The sequence below is a fragment of the Triticum dicoccoides genome, chromosome 3B, assembly GCF_002162155.2.
Source record: "Triticum dicoccoides isolate Atlit2015 ecotype Zavitan chromosome 3B, WEW_v2.0, whole genome shotgun sequence".
Lineage (NCBI taxonomy): Eukaryota > Viridiplantae > Streptophyta > Magnoliopsida > Poales > Poaceae > Triticum > Triticum dicoccoides.
In genome coordinates this window covers 224196749-224216798 of record NC_041385.1, presented here as the reverse complement: position 1 = coordinate 224216798, position 20050 = coordinate 224196749, and the positions used below count along the sequence as shown (strand labels likewise).

Genomic DNA, 20050 nt, shown 5'->3' with positions numbered 1-20050 from the left:
GTTGCCACCACCGGACCGTCCCCATCCTCCTCCTCAACGGCCGACCCCGAGCCTCGCCGCCGCCGCTTCCCTTCAACGCAAGTGAGGCCCCAGCCTCTGCCTCCCTCTCCTTTCCTCTATCGCCGTAACCGACCACCGCGCCCCACAGCTGCGCCCGGCCACCCTCGCCTCGCCCTGGCGCCCTCCCGTGCGTGCCCGTGATGCCACACGCGCTCACACGCGACCCCGTCCGTCGTGGCCTCGCCCCGCTGATGCTTCTACTGCCGCTGCCGTGCCAGCGCCTTCCCGCTCGCCGGCCGCGCCCCTGCGCTTGCATTCGCACGCTCGACCTCGCGTGCACCCGCCCTTGTCCCGTCGATGCCCGTGGCCGCGGCCCCGGCTAGCCGCGCCTGGGTCCGACGCCCGGCGTTTGCCCCGGTGCCCATGCCCGCACCCGTTAGCCCGTTAGGCCCTGGGCCTATGACAGATGGGGCCCCACGCCCCCAGAGAACGTGTCTGTTAAAAAAAAGGAGTTAAAAAAAATATAAAAAAAATAAATCAATAATAAATAATAAAAATAATTAATTAATTAACTAATTAATTAACTTAATTAATTCTGGTTAACTTAGCTAATTAAGATTAATTAATCTAATGACTAGTTAACCTAATTAACTACTGTTAATTAGCTAACAGAGTATGACAGTGGGGCCCACCCCCTATTAACACTAATTAGGTTAATTAAAATGTTTAATTAAAAAAATGTGTCACTGACCAGTGGGACCCACTAGTCAGGTTGACCAGTCAACCCTGTTGACTGCTGACGTCAGCATGACCTCATGCTGATGTCATAAATCCATTTTCGAATTAAATAAAATAATTAATTAAATCTCAGAAATTAATAAAATCTTTAGAAAATCATATCTTTTAATCCGTAACTCGGATTAAAATATTTTCAACATGAAAGTTGCTCAGAACGACGGGACGATTCCGGATACGCAGTCCGTTCGTCCGCCACACCCCCCTAACCTATCGAACCCGCAACTTTCCCCCTCCGGCTCCTCTGCCCGAAAACGCGAAACACCGGGAATACTTTCCCGGATGTTTTCCCCCCTTCACCGGTATCACCTACTACCGCGTTAGGGCACACCGAACACCGCGTATTGCCTTGTTATATTCTGTGATGCTTTGTTTGCTCTGTATTCATTATTTCTTCCCCCTCTTCTCTCCGGTAGACTACGAGACCGACGCCGTTGCTGCCCAGTTCGACTACGGAGTTGACGACCCCTCTCTCTTGCCAGAGCGACCAGGCAAGCCCCCCCTTTGATCACCAGATATCGCCTACTCTTCTCTATACTGCTTGCATTAGAGTAGTGTAGCATGTTACTGCTTTCCGTTAATCCTATTCTGATGCATAGCCTGTCATTGCTGCTACAGTCATTGATACCTTACCCGCAATCCTAAATGCTTAGTATAGGATGCTAGTGTTCCATCAGTGGGCCTACACTCTTGTCCGTCTGCCATGCTATACTACTGGGCTGTGATCACTTCGGGAGGTGATCACGGGCATATACTATATACTTTACACTGTTACATTACCTGTGATACTGTTCGGAGTTGGGGGCTGAAAGGACAGGTGGCTCCACCCCGGTAGAGGTGGGCCTGGGTTCCCGACGGCCCCCGACTGTTACTTGTGGCGGAGCGACAGGGCAGGTTGAGACCACCTAGGAGACAGGTGGGCCTGGTCCTGTTCGGCGTTCGCGGATACTTAACACGCTTAACGAGATCTTGGTATTTGATCTGAGTCTGGCTACGAGCCTATACGCACTAACCATCTACGTGGGAGTAGTTATGGGTATCCCGACGTCGTGGTATCAGCCGAAGCACTTCAGACGTCAGCGACGGAGCGGCGCGCGCCGGATTGGAACGTAAGCCTGCTCTTGTATTAAGGGGGCTAGTTCTGCTTCCGGCCGCCCTCGCAACGTGCAGGTGTGCTATGGGCGATGGGCCCAGACCCCTGTGCGCTTAGGTTTAGACCGGCGTGCTGGCCTCTCTGTTTTGCCTAGGTGGGGCTGCGACGTGTTGATCTTCCGCGGCCGGGCATGACCCAGGAAAGTGTGTCCGGCCAAATGGGATCAAGCGTGTTGGGGAATGTGGTGCACCCCTGCAGGGAAGTTTAATCTATTCGAATAGCCGTGATCTTCGGTAACAGGACGACTTGGAGTTGTACCTTGACCTTATGACAACTAGAACCGGATATTTAATAAAACACACCCTTCCAAGTTCCACAGACAACCCGGTGATCACTTTTCTACAGGGCAACGAGGAGAGGATCGCCGGGTAGGATTATGCTATGCGATGCTACTGGAGATGCTATTTGGAGATTCTACTTGGAGATGCTACTTGGAGGACTTCAATCTACTCTCTCCTACATGCTGCAAGACGGAGGCTGCCAGAAGCGTAGTCTTCGACAGGATTAGCTATCCCCCTCTTATTCTGGCATTCTGCAGTTCAGTCCACCGATATGGCCCTTTACACATATACCCATGCATATGTAGTGTAGCTCCTTGCTTGCGAGTACTTTGGATGAGTACTCACGGTTGCTTTCTCCCCCTTTTTTTCCCCTTTCCTTTCTTTCTGGTTGTCGCAACCAGATGCTGGAGCCCTGGAGCCAGACGCCACCGTCGACGATGAACCCTACTACACCGGAGGTGCCTACTACTACGTGCAGCCCGCTGACGACGACCGGGAGTAGTTTAGGAGGATCCCAGGCAGGAGGCCTGCGCCTCTTTCGATCTGTATCCCAGTTTGTGCTAGCCTTCTTAAGGCAAACTTGTTTAACTTATGTCTGTACTCAGATATTGTTGCTTCCGCTGACTCGTCTATGATTGAGCACTTGTATTCGAGCCCTCGAGGCCCCTGGCTTGTATTATGATGCTTGTATGACTTATTTATATTTTAGAGTTGTGTTGTGATATCTTCTCGTGAGTCCCTGATCTTGATCGTACACATTTGCGTGCATGATTAGTGTACGGTCAAATCGGGGGCGTCACAATGAGCTAGTCAAGTAGAGGCATACTAGTGACTATATGTTTGTCTATGTATTCACACATGTATCATGTTTCCGGCTAATACAATTCTAGCATGAATAATAAACATTTATCATGATATGAGGAAATAAATAATAACTTTATTATTGCCTCTAGGGCATATTTCCTTCACATAAGGCGTCGTCTCAGCGGATTTTGATGGTGCCCTGTTTAACGTGAATGCAGTAGTCTCTAATGCATAACCCCAAAACGATAGTGGTAAATCAGTAAGAGATATCATAGATCGTACCATATCCAATAAAGTACGGTTACGATGTTCGGGCACACCATTTCGCTGTGTTGTTCCAGGTGGCGTTAGTTGTGAAACTATTCCACATTGTTTTAAATGAAGGCCAAACTCGTAACTCAAATATTCTCCTCCACGATCAGATTGTAGAAACTTTATTTTCTTGTTATGATGATTCTCTACTTCACTCTGAAATTCTTTGAACTTTTCAAATGTTTCAGACTTGTGTTTCATTAAGTAGATATTCCCATATCTTCTCAAATCATCTGTGAAGATCAGAAATTAACGATACCCGCCACGAGCATCAACACTCATTGGATTGCATACATCGGTATGTATTATTTCCAATAAGTCACTAGCTCGTTCCATTGTTCCGGAGAACGGAGTTTTAGTCATCTTGCCCATAAGGCACGGTTCGCAAGCATCAAATGATTCATAATCAAGTGATTCCAAAAGTCATCTTTATGGAGTTTCTTTATGCGCTTTACACCGACATGACCCAAACGACAGTGCCACAAATAAGTTGCACTATCATTATCAACTTTGCATCTTTTGGCATCAATAGTATGAATATGTGTATTGCCACAATCGAGATTCAATAAACCATCAACATTGGGTGTATGACCATAGAAGGTTTTATTCATGTAAATAGAATAACAATTATTCTATGTCTTAAATGAATAACCGTATTGCAATTAACATGATCTAATCATATTCATGCTCAACGCAAACACCAAATAACATTTATTTAGGTTCAACACTAATCCCGAAAGTATAGGGAGTGATAGATGATGATCATGTCAATCTTGGAACCACTTCCAACACACATCGTCACTTCATCCTCGACTAGTCTCTATTTATTCTGCAACTCCTGTTTCGAGTTACTAATCTTACCAACCGAACAAGTATCAAATACCCAGGGATTACTATGAGCACTAGTAAGGTACACATCAATAATATGTATATCAAATATACCATTAATCACTTAGCCATCCTTCTTATCCGCCAAATATTTGGGGCAGTTCCACTTCGAGTGACCATTTCCTTTGCACTAGAAGCACTCAGTTTCAGGCTTAGGTCCAGCTTTGGGCTTCTTCATGGGAGTGACAACTTGCTTGCCATTCTTCTTGAAGTTCCCTTTCTTTCCCTTTGCCCTTTTCTTGAAACTAGTGGTCTTGTTTAATCATCAACACTTGATGCTCTTTCTTGACTTCTACCTTCATCGATTTTAGCATCACGAAGAGCTCGGGAATCGTTTTCGTCATCCATTGCATACTATAGTTCATCATGAAGTTCCAGTAACTTGGTGATGGTGACTAGAGAACTCTGTCAATCACTATCTTATCTAGAAGATCAACTCCCACTTGATTCAAGTGATTGTAGTACCCCAGACATTCTGAGCACATGCTCACTAGTTGAGAAATTCTCCTCCATATTTTAGGCAAATTACTTGTCAGAGGTCTCATACCTCTTGACACGAGCATGAGTCTGAAATACCAATTTCAGCTCTTGGAACATCTCATATGCTCCGTGATGTTTCAAAAACATTTTTGAAGTCTCGATTCTAAGTCGTAAAGCATGGTGCACTAAACTATCAAGTAGTCATCATATTGAGCTAGCCAAACGTTCATAATGTCTGCATCTGCTCCTGCAATAGGTCTATCACCTAGTGGTGCATAAAGGACATAATTCTTCTGTGCAGCAATGAGGATACACCTCAGATCATGGACCAGTCCGCATCATTGCTACTATCATCTTTCAACTTAGTTTTCTCTAGGAACATATAAAAAACATAGGGAAGCTATAGCGCGAGCTATTGATCTACAACATAATTTGCAAAATACTATCAGGACTAAGTTCATGATAAATTAAAGTTCAATTAATCATATTACTTAAGAACTCCCACTTAGATAGACATCCCTCAGTCATCTAAATGGTCACGTGATCCAAATCAACTAAACCATGTCTGATCATCACGTGAGATGGAGTAGTTTTCAATGGTGAACATCACTATGTTGATCGTATCTACTATATGATTCACGCTCGACCTTTCGGTCTCTAGTGTTCTGAGGCCATATTTGCATATGCTAGGCCCGTCAAGTTTAACCCGAGTATTCTGCGTGTGCAAAACTGGCTAGCACCCGTTGTATGTGAACATAGAGCTTATCACACCCAATCATCACGTGGTGTCTCAGCACAAAGAACTGTCGCAACGGTGCAACTCAGGGAGAACACTTATACCTTGAAATTTTAGTAAGGGATCATCTTATAATGCTACCGCCGAACTAAGCAAAATAAGAATATAAAAGATAAACATCACATGCAATCAAAATATGTGACATGATATGGCCATCATCATCTTGTGCCTTTGATCTCCATCTCCAAAGTACCATCATGATCTCCATCGTCACCGGCATGACACCATGATCTCCGTCATTTTGATCTTTATCAACGTGTCATCACATCGTCGTCTCGCCAACTATTGTTATCGCATAGCGATAAAGTAAGGCAATTATATGGCGCTTGCATCTTATGCAATAAAGAGACAACCATAAGGCTCCTGCCTGTTGCCGATAACTTTAACATAACATGATCATCTCATACAACACATCATGTCTTGACCATATCACATCACAACATGCCTGCAAAAACAAGTTAGACGTCCTCTACTTTGTTGTTGCAAGTTTTACGTGGCTGCTACGGGCTTCTAGCAAGAACCGTTCTTACTTACGCATCAAAACCAGAATGATTTTTCATCAAGTGTGCTATTTTAACCTTCAACAAGGACCGGCTGTAGTCAAACTCGATTCAGCTGAAGGGAGAAACAAACCCCCGCCAGCCACCTGTGTGCAAAAGCACGTCGTTAGAACCAGTCTCATGAACGCGGTCATGTAATGTCGGTCCGGGCCGCTTCATCCAACAATACCGCCGAATCAAAGTAAGACCTTGGTGGTAAGCAGTATGACTATTATTGCCCACAACTCTTTGTGTTCTACTCGTGCATACAACATCTACGCATAGACCTGGCTCTGATGCCACTGTTGGGGAACGCGGTAATTTCAAAAAAAATTCCTACGATCACGCAAGATCTATCTAGGTGCTGCATAGCAACGAGAGGGGAGAGTGTGTCCACATACCCTCGTAGACCGAAAGCGGAAGCGTTTCAATAATGCAGTTGATGTACTCGAATTTCTTTGCGATCCAATCGATCAAGTATCGAACGTACGGCACCTCCGTGTTCAGCACACGTTCAGCTCGATGACGTCCCTCGTGCTCTTAATCCAGTTGAGGACGAGGGTGAGTACCGTCAGCACGACGGCGTGGCGATGGTGATGATGATGCTACCGGCGCAGGGCTTCGCCTAAGCACTACGATGGTACGATCGAGGTGTGTAACTATGGAGGGGGGCACCGCACACGGTTAAGAGAAACTTGTCTGTCTTTGGGGTGCCCCTTGCCCACATATATAAAGGAGGGAGGGAGGGAGGCTGCCCCCCTAGGGTGCGCCTAGAGTATGGAGTCCTACTAGGACTTCCAAGTCCTAGTAGGAATCCCTTTCCCTTTTGGAGTAGGAGAGAAGGAAAGAGGGAAAGAGAGAGGGAGTAGGAAAGGGCAAGGGGGGCGCCGCCCCCTTCCCCTAGTCCAATTCGGACCCATGGGGGGTGCCACCTCCCCTTTGCCCTGCCTCCTCCTTTCCCGTATGGCCCAATAAAGCCCATTACTTCTCCTGGTGAATTCCCGTAACTCCCCGGTACTCCGAAAAATACCCGAATCACTCGGAACCTTTCCGATGTCCGAATATAGCCTTCCAATATATGAATCTTTATGTCTCAACCATTTCGAGACTCCTCGTACGTCCGTGATCTCATCCGGGACTCCGAACAAACTTCGGTCATCAAAACACATAACTCATAATACAAATCATCATCGAACATTAAGCGTGCGGACCCTACCGGTTCAAGAACTATGTAGACATGACCGAGACACATCTCCGGTCAACAACCAATACCGGAACCTGGATGCTCATATTGGCTCCTACGTATTCTACAAATATCTTTATCGGTCAAACTGCATAACAACATACGTTGTTCCCTTTGTCATCGGCATGTTACTTGCCTGAGATTCGATCGTCGGTATCATCATACCTAGTTCAATCTCATTACCGGCAAGTCTCTTTACTCGTTCTGTAATGCTTTATCCCACAAGTAACTTATTAGTCACATTGCTTGCAAGGCTTATAGTGATGAGCATTACCCAGAGGGCCCAGAGATACCTCTCCGATACACGGAGTGACAAATCCTAATCTCGATCTATGCCAACCCAAAAAACACCTTCGGAAACACCTGTAGAGCATATTTATAATCACCCAATTACGTTGTGACATTTCATAGCACACAAGGTGTTCCTCCGGTATTTGGGAGTTGCATAATCTCATAGTCCGAGGAACGTGTATAAGTCATGAAGAAAGTAGTAGCAATGAAACTGTAACGATCATAATGCTAAGCTAACGGATGGGTCTTGTCCATCACATTATTCTCCTAATGATGTGATCCCGTTCACCAAATGACAACACATGTCTATGGTTAGGAAACATAACCATCTTTGATTAATGAGCTAGTCAAGTAGAGGCATACTAGGGACACTATGTTTTGTCTATGTATTAACACATGTACTAAGTTTCCGGTTAATACAATTCTAGCATGAATAAAACATTTATCATGATATATGGAAATATAAATAACAACTTTAGTATTGCCTCTAGGGCATATTTCCTTCAGTCCGTGCATCAGCCATCTCCTTCACAACTAGGGAACTCTTCCTGGAATCAGCCATCTCCTTCTCAACCAGGGACCTCTTCCTGGTCTCATCAAATGGAACTAGGTAAAACTAGTTTGTAAATTCTTTTAAACATTGTAGGTTTGCAAATTAATTTTACATGTTTTACTATACTACGGTAGGCAACCAGTCGCAACAGTTCATGCACTCAGTGTAGTCACCAATACTTAGTGGTGATGGATGTGGATTAGAGGGTTATGGCGATGACGATGACCAAGATGCACAAACTTATGACTTCTCTCCGACAGTGTTTCACACTCCACCACCACCACTGACGCAGGAGACATAGTAGTGACAGACGAGGTTATCTATGGTTGTGGTTTCCGTGAGCCTCGCCCACCGCCTCAGCGCTTATCGCCTTCCGTCCTCGCCTGAGGAAGGCCTAGATTCTCCGTCGTCCCTAGCAGTGATATGGTTATCTATGTATGAGTCATTATCTATGTTAGTTTTAGACTTTTCTAATGTGTGAGTCATTATCTATGTATGAGACATGCTTCATGTATGTGTTACTATCACACTTCCTTCTATCTTATCAGGAGACATATCTCATTTTATGTATGCGATAGACATATTACTATTAATTTTGCATTGTTATTCCAGTTACATTTCCAAAGAGACTATAACCAATAATTAAGATACAAGTACATCTGAATTAAACGGTAGGGCTGGACTTAAAAAATACAACTTATGTACTACATGAAGGCATCATTGTCATCCTCCGTTGATGCAGCCCTCTTGCCCTTTGACGATGCAGTGCTCTTGCCCTCCGTCGATGCGGCCCTCTTGCGTATTCGATGATGCAATACTCTTGCCCTTCGTCAATGTAGCACTCTTTCCCTTCGATGATGCAGCACTACTCTTGCCCTTCGACGGTGTGGTACTCTTGGCCTTGGTGCTTGGCATGAAGATATCGTCTTCGTCTTTGCTGTCAGCGGTCCATAAATATGTATGCTTTGTTGCGGTCCTTATCCAAGTTTCACTCTTCATCTACACTACCTTCTTCCACCTTTCATGCAACCTAAGAAGTTCTTTACATACCTCCTCATAGGTCCTTTCAGGCCACCCAAACCTACGTAATACATGAGCCAACTCATTCATTATGGTGTTACTACCGACGAGTTTGTCCCATGGAACTATCCTATTGTCCATCCTGAAATTGGTGGCTAGACTCAGAAGACATTTGTTCATCCCAGGGTGAAAACTACGATCAAAAGGATAATCGGACATATCGACTACACTACATTGGACTGCTTATCCACCTACGTGTGAAGGAGGTTTTATAGGTAGAGAGGAGAAAATGGTGAGAACGAATGACTGCGGTATGGAGGGAAAGGGTTGGAGGGAACTTATGGCGTGAACAACGGGTTGGCAGGAACATATGGCGGGAACGGGTTGGCGGAAACATATGGCGGGAAAGGGTTGGCGGGAAACGGGTGGTGGGAACATATGGACGGAAAGAGTTGGCGGGGAAATATTGACGGAAAGGGTTGCGTGATTTTTTTTCAATGTCTAAGATGGGAAATGGTTGCACAACATTCGTAAATCATAATTAAAAAACCATTTCGGCCTAACATAAGCAGTAGAGTGCAGCCATACAACTTCGGCCTACCGTTAATGCGGAAAGTTAGGGCCCAAGGACACTTCGGCCTATGGTTGACCAAAGAGTACTCTTCGGCCTACGGTTGACCAAAGAGTACTCTTCAGCCTACTGATGATCAAAGAGTCATTTTCGGCCCAGTTGGGGCACTCTTCGGCCAACGGGAGGCTAAAGGGCCCACTTCGGTCAACCGCAGGCCGAAGAGCCCCTCTTCGGCCAACGGGAGGCCGACGGGCTGCTAGTTTTGATTTTCTTGTATAAGGACGTATAGATTCCGAATTTGCTATAAAAATCATCACAGTTTTGAAAAAAAAACAATGATCAATGACGGTATATGATATATAATGTCGTGATGCTATGGCTCTTGCTTACAAGCTCTTTGTTTCTCTCTTTGCTGAAAAGCTTATTATTATTATTTTTTTGTTATGGCCACTATGCGAAGTGCACAAGCCAAGATAGCAATTGTGTATATGCGGGAACAATCTTGTAACATAAGAGATGGTATGATGATACCAATATGATATGGTATCTATGCAATGGAAGGTGTAGATCGATGATCACTAATGTGCACAAGTAACATTGCCGGCAATACTCAATGACTAGTATCGATAGGCAAGTGGCGCAAAATGGGCTAGGGGTTAACAATGTAATGGAAAGAATGAATGTACAATGATGGGATACCACGATGATATAGAGGTTGCCGTTCGTGGTTTGTCGAGTGTAAGCAAGAACGGATTATAATATGGTCGTTGGCGATGTCGCGGCCGTGGCGATGATGAGAGGCAGTGCTCTTGATGTAGAACCGTTCCTAATTAGCCGAAACGCCTTAGGAAACGAAAAAACCGCAAACTCAAAATCTCCAAAGGCAAATGTCAAATGGTGGTAGCGGAATGTGGTGGTGGTTTTGTGGAAGCTCAATGAGATTGCGGAAGTGCAATGATGGTTTATGCGAGTCGGAGTTGAAGTCATCGTCCCTAAGTAGCCGAAACACCTTAGGAGACACAACCCACAACTCAAACAAGCTCAAACAAAATTGGGTTAAGATGGGGTGGCGGAAGTGTATGGTGGACTAGGTTATGAGGAAGTTATGGTGGTGGTGGATGAAGAAGTAACCATCTCTAAGTAGTCAAAAACACCTTAGGAGACTTTAATCACTGCTCAAGCAACCAATAACGCTACGGGGAACAAAATGGGTTAGGTTGCGGAAGTCAGTGGTGGTATAGCGGATGATATGGTGGAAGCCCTAGGCAAAGATGCCAAAGTTCCAAAATTTTGATAGAATCAAATGATGTTGGTGGTATTTTTTTGGGATGGGGGATGTCAATAGCTTCAAAACGAGATAAAGAACGTCAAAATCGGAGTTTGCATGAATTAGTTATTGCTGAAAGAAAAGTCAGCCGAAGTCAGTTTTTCCAGGTATCGTACATCTGTAAGTGTCGATGTCCGGTGGACAGATGTCCGGAAGGTTTGGAAATCCGTTAATTTTGATTTTGTTGGGTGGCATCGATCGTCTGGAAGGTGTCAGTTGTCCTGTGGTTCGGGAGGCTCCGGACGTCCGGTAAACGTCGGTCGTCCAGTGGGTCGGGTCATCATTTGGAGGGGGATTTCCGAAGAACACGATGAACACACGAAGGAAAAGACGAGGGGAAACAAGAGGAAACACTCAAATCAACAAGAAAATGGTTACACATGTGCTAGATCCACATACACACGGAGAGATACACGATCCAAATCCAACAAAGGGCGATACAAACGGTAGCTAGTATACCCCAATCCGTGAGGAGTTGAGGTCTTGAATCCGAGATGGATCTTCCCTAGATGGGGTCTTGAATCCACTAGCGATCTTCTCACATGGAGGTCTTGAACTCCACGGGAGTGGTCTCTCCCTCAAGAGTAGAGGGGATAAGGAGCATAGCTCACATACAAATGAGCTACCATATTTGCTATCCCTAGGAAGGAGATGGGGGGTCTATTTATAGTCTAAGCAATGAAGGGGTAAGTGGGAGAGGGATATAAGGCCAAAGGCCCGGTTGTGCGCAGGCAGTGTCGGACGTCCGGTGGTTACCTGATGTTTGGTTGCTCGCGGGGGTCTGGTCGTCCGGAGGGCGTCAGACTTCTCGCGTTTCTTCTTTGGATAGGTGACGTCGGACTTCTAGTCGGAGTCGGTCGTCCGGTCATTGTAGCGCTCGTCAGTTGTAGTTCTTCTGGCCATCTGGGATGCATCAGGTACCGGATGTCCGGTGTCGTCCGGATGTCCGGTGTCGTCCGGACGTTCGGTGGTTGTAGCTTGTAGCAGCTCCATTTCTTCTGTCTTCTCTTCCACGCTTCCCTCGCGGATGGTGTAGGCGTTCCTTGGCGCTTGCGCTCCTCCTCATCATCCGTGAAGCTCCATCGATACCTATGCATGCACACGAGGGGAATGTCAAGTAGTATACCATCCTCGAAGGGGTCAAGTGAACACGTGTAAAGGAGATGATTCACCTTTATGTATCTGAAGTAGAGGTCGCATGTGTCACTTGTCAAACGAGCTCTTGACATGGTGATGTCCGTAGGATGCTCCGCATCAAGATCGTAATGCAAAAAAAAATTAGCGAAAGGCTTCTCAGAGAGCAAAAAATATATATTTCTGCTCTTAGGAAGGATGATGGTTGTCTCACGAAAAATCTGGGGGAAATGAAATGTATCGCAAACTCATTCTTTAAGCAGCTTTATTCTTGTGATGCTTCGGTTGATCCATCCCACATTGTTTCGATTGTTAAGCGTCGTGGACTGATGATATGAATGATGATCCTTGCAAACCTTTTACGGAAAAGAAATAAGTGATGCCCTTTTTCAATTGGGACCGTTAAAAGCTTCAGGGATGGCTTTCCTGCAAGGTTATCTCCAGCGGAATTGGGGTCTAATCAAAGATGATATTATCAACACTATTCAGCAAAAAAAACTAGAATTATGCCTTACGGTATTAATAATACAACTATTGTTCTCACCCCGAAGATTAAGAATCCTCAAACAATCAAAGATAATTGGCCGATCAGTTTGTGCAATATTATCTGCAAGATTATTTCCAAGTTTTTTGTTAACAGCCTGCGACCGCTCCTTGATAGTATGATTTCCCCTACCCAAAGTGTGTTTATTCCGGGAAGGTTAATCTATGATAATGCTCTCATAGCTTGAATGTATGTATTCGTTAAGTACACTTAAGGATTTAAGAGGGGAATATTGTGCTTATAAGTTGGACCTCGCCAAAGCCTATGACCGTGCAGATTGGCAATTTTTACAAGGTATGATGGGGCGTTGGGTTTTGCGCCGCAATGGATTAAATGGATTATGAGATGTGTTACTTCAGTGAAATTTGCGGTGCACTTTAATGGTCAATTGTTGCAGTCGTTCTCACTACTCACGGGCTCGGGTAGGAAGATCCTTTATCTCCATGTTTGTTCCTATTCTTTGCCGAGGCACTTTCTTTGTTGCTTAATGATGCATGTGCCAAGGGAGTTCTTCAGTAATTCAGACTAAATAGACAAGCTCCTGGTATTTCTCACTTGTTATTTGCAGATGATAGTCTGTTATTTCTCAAGGGATCTTTTGTTCAAGCTTTAGCAATTAAAAATATCCTGAAGGTATATGAGAAGGGAACTGGATAGTTATTAAGCCCTAATAAGTGTTCCATGATGTTTGGGAAAAGGTGCAGCTTGGAGAAACAAGTGAATATTATGGTTATCTAAAAAATTGTCGTGGAGGGGTTTGAGGATAAATATATTGGATTGTGAGTCCCAGAGGGTAGACTATAGGGTGGTACGTTTCAGTTACTAAAGACAAGTTTTGAAAAGGCTTTCTGACTGGATTAAAAAATATCCTTCTTGTGGAGTCAAGGAAGATTTAATCAAAACAGTAATTTAGGCTGTACCTATGTACGCTATGGGGATTTTCAAATTTCCGGTTTCTCTTTGTGGGAGTTATCCCAGATTATATGGAATTTTTGGTGGAGAGATGAAGGAGATAGAAGGAAAACACATTGGTTGGCATGAGATAAACTAACAAGACCAAAAGGTAAGGGTGGCATGGGCTTTCATGATCTCACACTTTTTAATCAAGCTCTTTTGGACAAACAGGCATAGCGGTTATTGGTTTATCCGAACTCGTTGTGTGCGAAGTTGATGAAGGAAAAGTATTATCCTTAGGGACATTCTGGATACGGTGTTTCTGCATGCTACTTTACTAACTTGGCAAGGTATTACACATGGTCTGAAACTTCTTAAGAAGGGGATCATTTGGCGTGTCTGCGATGGACCTAGTATTAATATTTGGAGGGATAATTGGATACCTAGGGGCATGGCCTAAACATTTCAGCTAGAAGGCATAATAACAGGTTGAAGTGGGTATCCGATTTATTCATGAGCGGGTGTAAGGTTGGGATGAAAATTTGATTAAGTATCTTTTCTATCCACATGGTGCGGAGGAAATTCTTAAGATTTGTATTCAGGCCTCTAGGGATGGGGCTTTTGGTTGCGTGACATCATGAGAAGAATGGTATATTTTCCGTTAAAAGTGCGTACAGTTTTGCGCTTAAATTGAAGGATAGTCGGGATACCTTTAGCCAATCTAGTGGCGAACCAGAAGGGGAAAGAGGGATTTGGGAGTTAATCTAGAAGGCTAATATCCCTCGGAAGATCAAGATTTTTGCGTGGCGAGCTACAACCAATAGCTTGACGGTCCAGATGAATAGAGCTAAACATCATCTGACTGACTCGGGTATGTGTTCTATTTATGGTGTAGAAGATGAAGACACTTTTCATGCTCTGGTGAACTATTCTAAAGCTCGTGCTCTACTATTGGCCTTGAGAGAGTTGTGGAATATTCCGGATAAAGAGTTTTTCAAGTGCCCGGGACCAAAATGGTTATTGATTTTGCTCGCGCAATTGAGCTTGCAGTAGAGGGAGCAAATCTTGTTTCCTTTCTGATGAGCAAGGCATTTGAGAAATGATTTAATTTTCAAGGAGGGGAAAATCCGTTAATGCCTCTGCACATTTTGTGGACAATTATTGGGCCACTTTCACATCCAATCACGGCACCTTTCAATTGGACGCTAGCAACAAAGGTAAGGAGAAGGTGAGCGGTGTTGTAGCTGATTATGCACCGTTAAAGATCAAGTGGTGTGGATACCTCACTCTAATGACCATATCAAGATCAATGTTGGCGTCAGTTTTGTGGAGAGTACTAATGCAGCCAGTATGGGGGTTGTAGCTCGTAATTCTTCTGGAGAAATTATTGTTTCTTCATGGGATTTTATTGATCGGTGTACCAGTGTGAATGAAAGTGAGCCCCGCGCCTGCCTCGTAGGACTTTATATAGGCATCCCCCTTCACCTACCTATTATTTTAGAGACTGGCTGTGGTTTTGTACATTCGTTTCTTGCAAATGAGAAGCTTGACAGGTCCCCTCTGGCTGATCTGATGAATGAGGCTCTGAGTATCTCCAAGATGACACAAAATTTTAATATTTCAAAGATAACTCGGATTGCCAATGGGGTGGCACGTGAGATTGCTAAGTTTAGCTTTAGTACTAGGTCCAATGGATTTTTTTTAATTTTGTTCTGCCCTGTGCGGTGTATGTTTTAACGAATGGTTGTAAGAATATATTTTTGGATTAATTAATATATGTGGTGTTTTCAAAAAAAAAGTACATGGCGGAGGATTGTAGGCGTTTGCACTAAACCTTGATAGTAAATCCCGATGGCGGCACTACGGTGTCATTTCTCTCTTGGGAGTATCATTTTTGGAGCAGTGCTGGAAGGCATAGGCAGGAGGCGGAGCGGCTTCGTCTTGAATGGAGCTTCGGTGGACCTGTCAAGTCATGCCTGGCCGACAGGTGCTACGCTTTGTCATGCCTGGTCGGCAGGTGCTACACACGACAGATCTTCTAGAGTCTCCGCATCGGGATGGGCGAGCGCGGGGCAGTGGCATCGTTGAGCGCCGTGGTGGCGTCGACGGTTGGTCGGACTGGCAAGGATGATGCGGATCTCTCTCCTGAAGATGGGACAGCGGTTTGATGATGATGACGGCTTCTAAAACGTGTGCATGTGATGTACGCTTTAGGTCTGCCGCATCGGTTGTTGGTTCCGATGCGTTATATGGATGGATCGGCGACGACATCGGTTATAGATATGGGGAGTGAGAGCACTCCGCATAGGTGTGAGTGGTAGCTTCGGGTGGCTTGATATATGGTTTTTTTAGACCTTCGTGAAATAATTAATAAAGATGATCGTATGCATCCATTGATAAAGAGGTTGGGGTTTAACCTCCTTTTCAAAAAAAAAAACCCGACATCGATGTTGTACTTGTTTGTCCTAACTCATATGATAAACATACTCCTCCGATTTCCAACAACAATGTCACACTCATGCATCGCTAATCATATTACTAGATCGTTATATATATTGGTAGAATATAGTCAGAGCTACCATCTTCAAGGTAGTTGCACCCAAAGACTAAAGACTCCCATGGCTTCACACACTGAAATGAGCATGAATTTGTTCTTCATGCTAAGTACAACAGCTTTATCATCATCATTTGTTTGGCCCTCTACATTTGCAGTAACCATAGCCTACCAAAAAATATAAAAAATTGGGATGGAGGTAGTACAACACATACACACACATGATATCATGTACGGGGGATCACTTAAAGAGAAGGCGTCATCAATGGGAAGAATAGTAACCGGCCAAAGGAAAACAATTCGAGCATGACCCGCATCACACATACACAACACTAAATTATAGTCACCTTTCCTACCATTTGAGCTAAGCAAACACTAAATAAAAATCACACTAACTACTCTAATCGCAAAACTTCGTAAATTAACATTTTTTATTAGCTTAGCTATATGCTTTGTCCAGTTTCGTTCGGTGCTGAAAAATCGAGTAGAGTAGTGCAGATATAAAAGTAATGTCAGGTTTGTAGAACACAAATGGTTCTATGGTCTAGCGGTTAGGACATTGGACTCTGAATCCAGTAACCCGAGTTCAAGTCTCGGTAGAACCTCATTTTTTTGTTTCGTTTTCATTCATTTTTACTTCCTTGACTGGCTTCTCACGTTCAGACAGCGATGATCCCTTTCAGATAACCAGTCCCTTTTTCCCAATCTGCGAAACAAATCTGTAATAAACGAACCGGTTCAGAGATGAGATAAAAGAAGCAATAAAATCGTAGGAGCAGCACCCACCGCGCATTATCTCCAACCGAAAACACGGCCTCCTCACGACGTACGTGGCCGCAGGTTCGTCCTCCAATCTTTTCCCACGTCCCCCAGTTTTCTCCTCCATTTCTCCCTCCTCCCCTGGCCGCATCTCCAGGGGAAAGGAAGCGAGGCGCAGGGAGGGAGTGTGGCACGAGCGCGCCCGCCCCTGAAAAATGGCGGCCTCCCTCTGGCTGCTGCAGCTCCCTTCTCCTCCTCTCCACAGCGTCGTCTTCCTCTCGACCAGCCACTGCCCCTCTCCTCCTTCCGCGCCTGCGTCGCCTCTGCTGCACAGGAAGCACGCACCGGCCAGAGCCAGAGGCAATCTTGCCTGCAGCTCATCTGGTAGCTCCTCGTCCTCTGCTTCCCCTGTTGTGACCAAAGATCAAGAGGGAGCAGCAGCAGCAGCAGAGGCGACGTCCCCAGCCCCTGCTCCGGCGGCTGTCAGATACGACTACAAGGATGACCCCAACTTCAGGTACGGGCGGCTGTTCCAAGTTTAGTGAATTACTGTCTCAAATTTACCGAGCATGTAACTGTCGGAAAGATAGATGACAATTCTACTGAGCATGTCACTATGTAAGCGTGAACATTATGTTTAAGTGAATTATGTTCAGCATTGAATCAACAAATGGTTCCATGGTCTAGTGGTTAGGACATTGGACTCTGAATCCAGTAACCCGAGTTCAAGTCTCGGTGGAACCTCATTTTTTTAATGATATTTTTATTTATTTTTGCCACTGTGACAGTACGTTTATTGACTGAGACCACAGCCTGTTGTTGTTAACTTCTGCTAAAATGAACCTTTCGAGCTTCCTAAACCTCTCTATAACAATCTGCCGTTGCAAAATTAGACTAAGATGAGAAGATACTGCTTACTTGAAAAAAAATGTTAAATAAGCGTGCTTCCGGTTTCAAGCAGACATAACGTGCTCTTTCTAACTGTACTTTAGGGGGTGCAAGGGGTGCGGCCGTGAGGAAACGGAGAGGGGCTGCAACGGCGAAGGGCGGATCATGGGCGGCATAGCCGCCGTCCCCTTGTTCGGGTGGTGGCCGATCAAGGCCTACCGGCCGTGCCCTGGCTTCGTCGCCTCCGGCGGCCGGTACCGGCGCTACGGCCAGAGCATGGACGACGTCATAGCCGGCAAGGGGCGGAAAGTCGCCTCCGACAAGAAGAAAAGGTGTGTCTGATAACCTGTCACCAAAGTTCTCACCTGGCCATCGTATGTACTAGCTCAAGAGCTGATCTCATCTCACTTGGCTTTGCGACTTGCAGTGACAAATGATCCACCTCAAGGAACTGGAGTGCACCGCATGTGCTGGAGAAGGATGTCCATTGTTCAACCTTCCTAGATTTTGTTTCAGGCTCGACGTTGTCTAGCTAGGTCAGATTGTTCGAGCAGCGCTGTAATTCATCCAGCCTGCAGAATCAATTCCCATATCGAAGTTTTGTACGTAGCTCCGAATGGACGGCAAATGTACTCCACTCTTCTATGTTTACATCTCGCTTGCCAAATCTAATAGCAGCAAAACGGTTTCAGGAAGTTCTAGGTCAGGAGATTCATTTTCACACACAACAGCCAAAACAATGGCCCATGTAACCACCAGATGAGCAAATGCAGCCAAGAGGTGTCAAAGAATGGTCACTTCTGACTAACATATGCTTGCTGCTTCGCTGACAATACGCTGATTTGTCACATCATGTTTCCTACAAGCATGATGGGAAGAAACAAAAAGCTCCTCCTGCCTTCTTCCAGCAGGAAGGTTCAGAAGTGAAGCAGATCAGCTAATGCTGAAACCAGACTGGCATTTCAATGTTGCTGTCAAACCTTCTCTTGAATTTGGTTAGGTGGGGACTCTTCTATCACCTTATCTTCCCTTTCAACGAGATACACAAAAGGACTAGTAACAAAATAAGAGACCGGAGACAGGCCCCAACTTATGAACAAAAGTCGGTGGTTATGTACTAACTTTTTGCATCCCTACTGTGCACTAGAATCTAGCGTTAAGAACTTCGCAAAATGCAGTTGGTTACGGATGGATAAAACCAGAGCATGACAAACTCCCAGCAAAAGGAAATCGCATGCGGACATTTACGCTGTCAGCGCATGTGGGGAGGCTTGACTGCAAACGAAATATTTCCAGGAGTTGCTGCGATCGGGTGACTTCCAGGAGTTGCTGCAATCGGGTGACCTCCAGGAGTAGCAGCTGCAAATGGGTTGCCTCCCGGAGTTGTAGCAAACGGGTGACTTCCAGGAGTTGATGTAAACGGGTTACGCCCAGGAGTTGCTGCAAATGGATTACTTCCCGGAGTTGCAGGTGAGCGAATGGTTGGTGAACCCTGCACCCTCTGTTGAAAGGAAAGAGCATCAGTAAATTGGGGACGTAAATGAAGAGAAATGTATAAATCTCTTGAAGCTCTTGCAACATACTACATGAGAGCATTGAAGTATTTCAATTTTTTTTGAGAGAAAAAGGTATCTTGGTATCAGTAGACATGGGAAGTACGTAAAACTGATCAATGATGATTTGCCGCGTAACTGCTGCTTCCTTCGGAGTTTGTCACACTAATGTGCAGCACCTTAAAATTTCATCTTTGCCTAACCGACCAGAGCTAATAAACATCAGCATAGATAAAGCATTCAACTACGGGAGAATCAAGCATGTTTGTATTCTCCAAAACAATGATTAAACCTCATAACACAGGAACCAAAGCCTATCAGACTATCCCTATCCTCTAACCATGCTATCACGTACTCCCTCCGTTCCTAAATATAAGTCTTTTTAGAGATTCCACTATGGACTACATACGGATGTATATAGACATATTTTAGAGTGTAGAGTCACTCATTTTGCTCCGTATGTAGTACCTTATTGGAATCTCTAAAAAGACTTATATTTAGGAACAGAGGGAGTAATTTGGAAGTCTTAAGATACTCCATCAATATCACGTTGAAACCAACAGATTACTGGCGCAGCATGTCAAGGTTGAATGGTAATGCTACTGGTCCGTCACTTGTAGATCAGGAAAAAGTGAAACGGTTTTTTGTTCTGTATTCTCAAACAGACCCCT

General features: G+C 44.9%; 2 protein-coding genes and 2 non-coding genes across 4 annotated transcripts in view; 3 read left to right on the top strand and 1 right to left on the bottom strand.

Annotated features, from left to right (window-relative positions):
* The first annotated feature begins 16712 nt into the window (after nucleotides 1-16712).
* TRNAQ-CUG lies at nucleotides 16713-16784 on the top strand. Its single transcript has one exon. It is a non-coding gene; the product is annotated as a tRNA-Gln (tRNA).
* Nucleotides 16785-16980: 196 nt separating this feature from the next.
* Nucleotides 16981-18521, top strand: LOC119275613. Its single transcript, XM_037556492.1, has 3 exons — nucleotides 16981-17455; nucleotides 17931-18158; nucleotides 18254-18521. Exons 1-3 carry the CDS (start codon nucleotides 17154-17156, stop codon nucleotides 18261-18263), a joined length of 540 nt encoding a protein of 179 aa, XP_037412389.1. The 5' UTR covers nucleotides 16981-17153; the 3' UTR covers nucleotides 18264-18521.
* Nucleotides 17611-17682, top strand: TRNAQ-CUG. The gene has a single exon. It is a non-coding gene; the product is annotated as a tRNA-Gln (tRNA).
* Nucleotides 18522-18764: 243 nt separating the features above from the next.
* Nucleotides 18765-20050, bottom strand: part of LOC119275612 (protein DEFECTIVE IN MERISTEM SILENCING 3-like) — a 6464-nt gene continuing 5178 nt past the window's right edge. Inside the window, exon 8 of the mRNA XM_037556491.1 lies at nucleotides 18765-19327. Coding sequence (XP_037412388.1) covers nucleotides 19079-19327 — 249 coding nt within the window. The 3' untranslated portion in view covers nucleotides 18765-19078. The remainder of the gene's footprint in view (nucleotides 19328-20050) is intronic.